At 40.2% G+C, this 2,579-nt stretch overlaps 1 protein-coding gene across 1 annotated transcript; it reads left to right on the forward strand.

Annotated features, from left to right (window-relative positions):
• Window positions 1-218: 218 nt before the first annotated feature.
• LOC142651779 (olfactory receptor 6B9-like) lies at window positions 219-2,115 on the forward strand. Its single transcript, XM_075826904.1, has 2 exons — window positions 219-1,018; window positions 1,968-2,115. The coding sequence occupies exons 1-2, from the start codon at window positions 219-221 to the stop codon at window positions 2,113-2,115; spliced, it is 948 nt and encodes a 315-aa protein (XP_075683019.1).
• Window positions 2,116-2,579: the final 464 nt, after the last annotated feature.

Genomic DNA, 2,579 nt, shown 5'->3' on the forward strand with positions numbered 1-2,579 from the left:
GTATGTAAAAATATTACCAAAGGAGTCGATAGCTTTTAACTTTTCTATGTATATGACCTGTACTACAGCAAAAACAATAGGGAATTGTGGGCATCTAACATTAATGTTTTCTTTATATGTAAGATATTAATATTTGTCTTTATCATCCTCCATATTGACATAGACAAGCCAGGTGTATTAAAATTCATTATCTTCTATTATATAGTTCATAAGTAAGGATGGTGGAAAATAATGAAAGCCTAATGATGACATTCATGATTGTGGGTTTTCCTGGATCTTCAGGTCTACAATATCTCTTCTTTACTTTACTCATGGTTTCTTATTTATTAACACTTTTGAGCAACTTTATGATAATGATAATTACCTGGAAAGAAAGATGTCTTCAAACACCTATGTATATTTTTCTCCGCAATTTCTCATTTCTTGAAGTCTGTTATGTAACTGTGACAGTCCCCAAGATTTTAGCTACGATAACTTTTCATGGACGCTTAATTTCATTTACTGGCTGCATAACTCAGCTGTTCTTTTTCTTCTTCCTCAGTTCCACAGAATGTTTTCTACTTGGTGTTATGGCTTTTGACCGTTATTTGGCAATCTGTCATCCTTTACAATATCCGTCTCTGATGACCATATCCTTGTGTAATAATCTTAGCATATGTTCCTGGATTGTTGGTTTTACAACCACTTTTCCTCCAATTTTGCTCATCTCTCAGCTTCCATTTTGCAGTAATAGTATTAATCATTTCTTTTGTGATGCGCCTCCACTTTTAAAGATTTCCTGCGTGGATACTTCCTTAAATGACCTTTTAGATTTTATATGTGCTTCTCTAATAATTGTAACATCGTTCACTGTAACTCTTTTGTCTTATATCTATATTATTATGACAGTTTTAAAAATCCCTACAACTAAAGGTCGAGGCAAAGCATTTTCCACTTGTGGGTCTCATTTAACTGTTGTTATTATCTATTATGGAACTGTTATTTTTATGTATGTAAGACCAAAAGGGCATGACCACACATGGCGGAATTCCTCCGCAACTGTCCGCATCAATGCCGCACCTAATCCGGGTTGCGGATTACGGCTGCGGATCTGCACAAAATGTGCAGAAAATTGATGCGGACTGGCCGCTGCGGACTGCAGGAAAAGTGCTTCCCTTCTCCCTATTCAGTGCAGGATAGAGAGAAGGGACAGCACTTTCCCTAGTGAAAGTCAAAGAAATTCATACTTACCGCCCGTTGTCTTGGTGACGCGTCCCTCTTTCGGCATCCAGCCCGACCTCCCTGGATGACGCTCCAGTCCATGTGACCGCTGCAGCCTGTGATTGGCTGCAGCCGTCACTTACACTGAAACGTCATCCTGGGAGGCCGGACTGGAGACAGACGCAGGGAGTTCTCGGTAAGTATGAACTTATATTTTTTTTTACAGATACATGTATATTGAGATCGGTAGTCACTGTCCCGGGTGCAGAAACAGTTACTGCCGATCGCGTAACTCTTTCAGCACCCTGGACAGTGACTATTTACAGACGTCTCCTAGCAACGCTCCCGTCATTACGGGAGCCCCATTGACTTCCTCAGTCTGGCTGTAGACCTAGAAATACATAGGTCCAGCCAGAATGAAGAAATGTCATGGTAGTAAAAACAATATGCTCCGCAGCACACATAAGATCTGCGGACTTCATTGCGGAATTTTGACTCTCCATTGAAGTCAATGGAGAAATTCCGCCATGAGTCCGCAACCAGTCCGCCACTGCTCCGCAACAGACAGAGCATGCTGCGGACACCAAATTCCGCTCCGCAGCCTATGCTCCGCAGCGGAATTGTACGCATCGTGTAAACGAACACTGCTAAATTAAAGTGAAAGTCAATGGAGAAACGGCTCCGCTGCGGATTAACGCTGCGGAGTGTCCGCAGCGGAATTTAAGTGAAATTCCGCCATGTGTGAACCCGCCCAAAGTGGGATTTACATTTACTCTTAATCGAGTGGTGTCAGTCTTTTATGTTGTGGTTACACCCATTCTTAACCCAATCATATATTGCTTGCGGAATAAAGAGGTGAAAGAGTCAGTCAAAAAACATTTAGCTTTAGTCAAATTATTTTACCAATCCTATTAGCAGTTGGAAATTCAAAGTTCAGAATTTAAATTAGATACAAAATGTATTATAGTTTAAAGGGCATATAACCAGAGCTGTAGCTTGAGATCCCAGCAGGGCTGGATTTAGGCAAAATGTGGCCCTGGGCAAAATTACAAAAGGGGCCCCAAATTTTAAAATAATGTACCAAGAACATAGTTACATTCAGTCAATCCGGTAAATGAAAACAAATATAAATTTGGTATTGCTGTAACCATATTGACTCACAGAATAAAGTTAACATGCCATTTTTACTGCACGCTGTATTCCGTAAAAACAGATCCCCAAAAAAATGGAGGAATCGCTGTTTTTTTCACATTTTACCCCACAAATATTTTTTTCCAGTTTTCTAGTACAATACATGTTGCCGTGAAAATGTACAAAAAAAAATTTAGACCACACAACTGCTGCAGCCAGGCCATATAGTACTTAAAGGGGTTGTCTGG

The sequence above is a fragment of the Rhinoderma darwinii genome, chromosome 1 (assembly GCF_050947455.1).
Source record: "Rhinoderma darwinii isolate aRhiDar2 chromosome 1, aRhiDar2.hap1, whole genome shotgun sequence".
In the NCBI taxonomy this organism is placed as follows: Eukaryota; Metazoa; Chordata; class Amphibia; order Anura; family Rhinodermatidae; genus Rhinoderma; species Rhinoderma darwinii.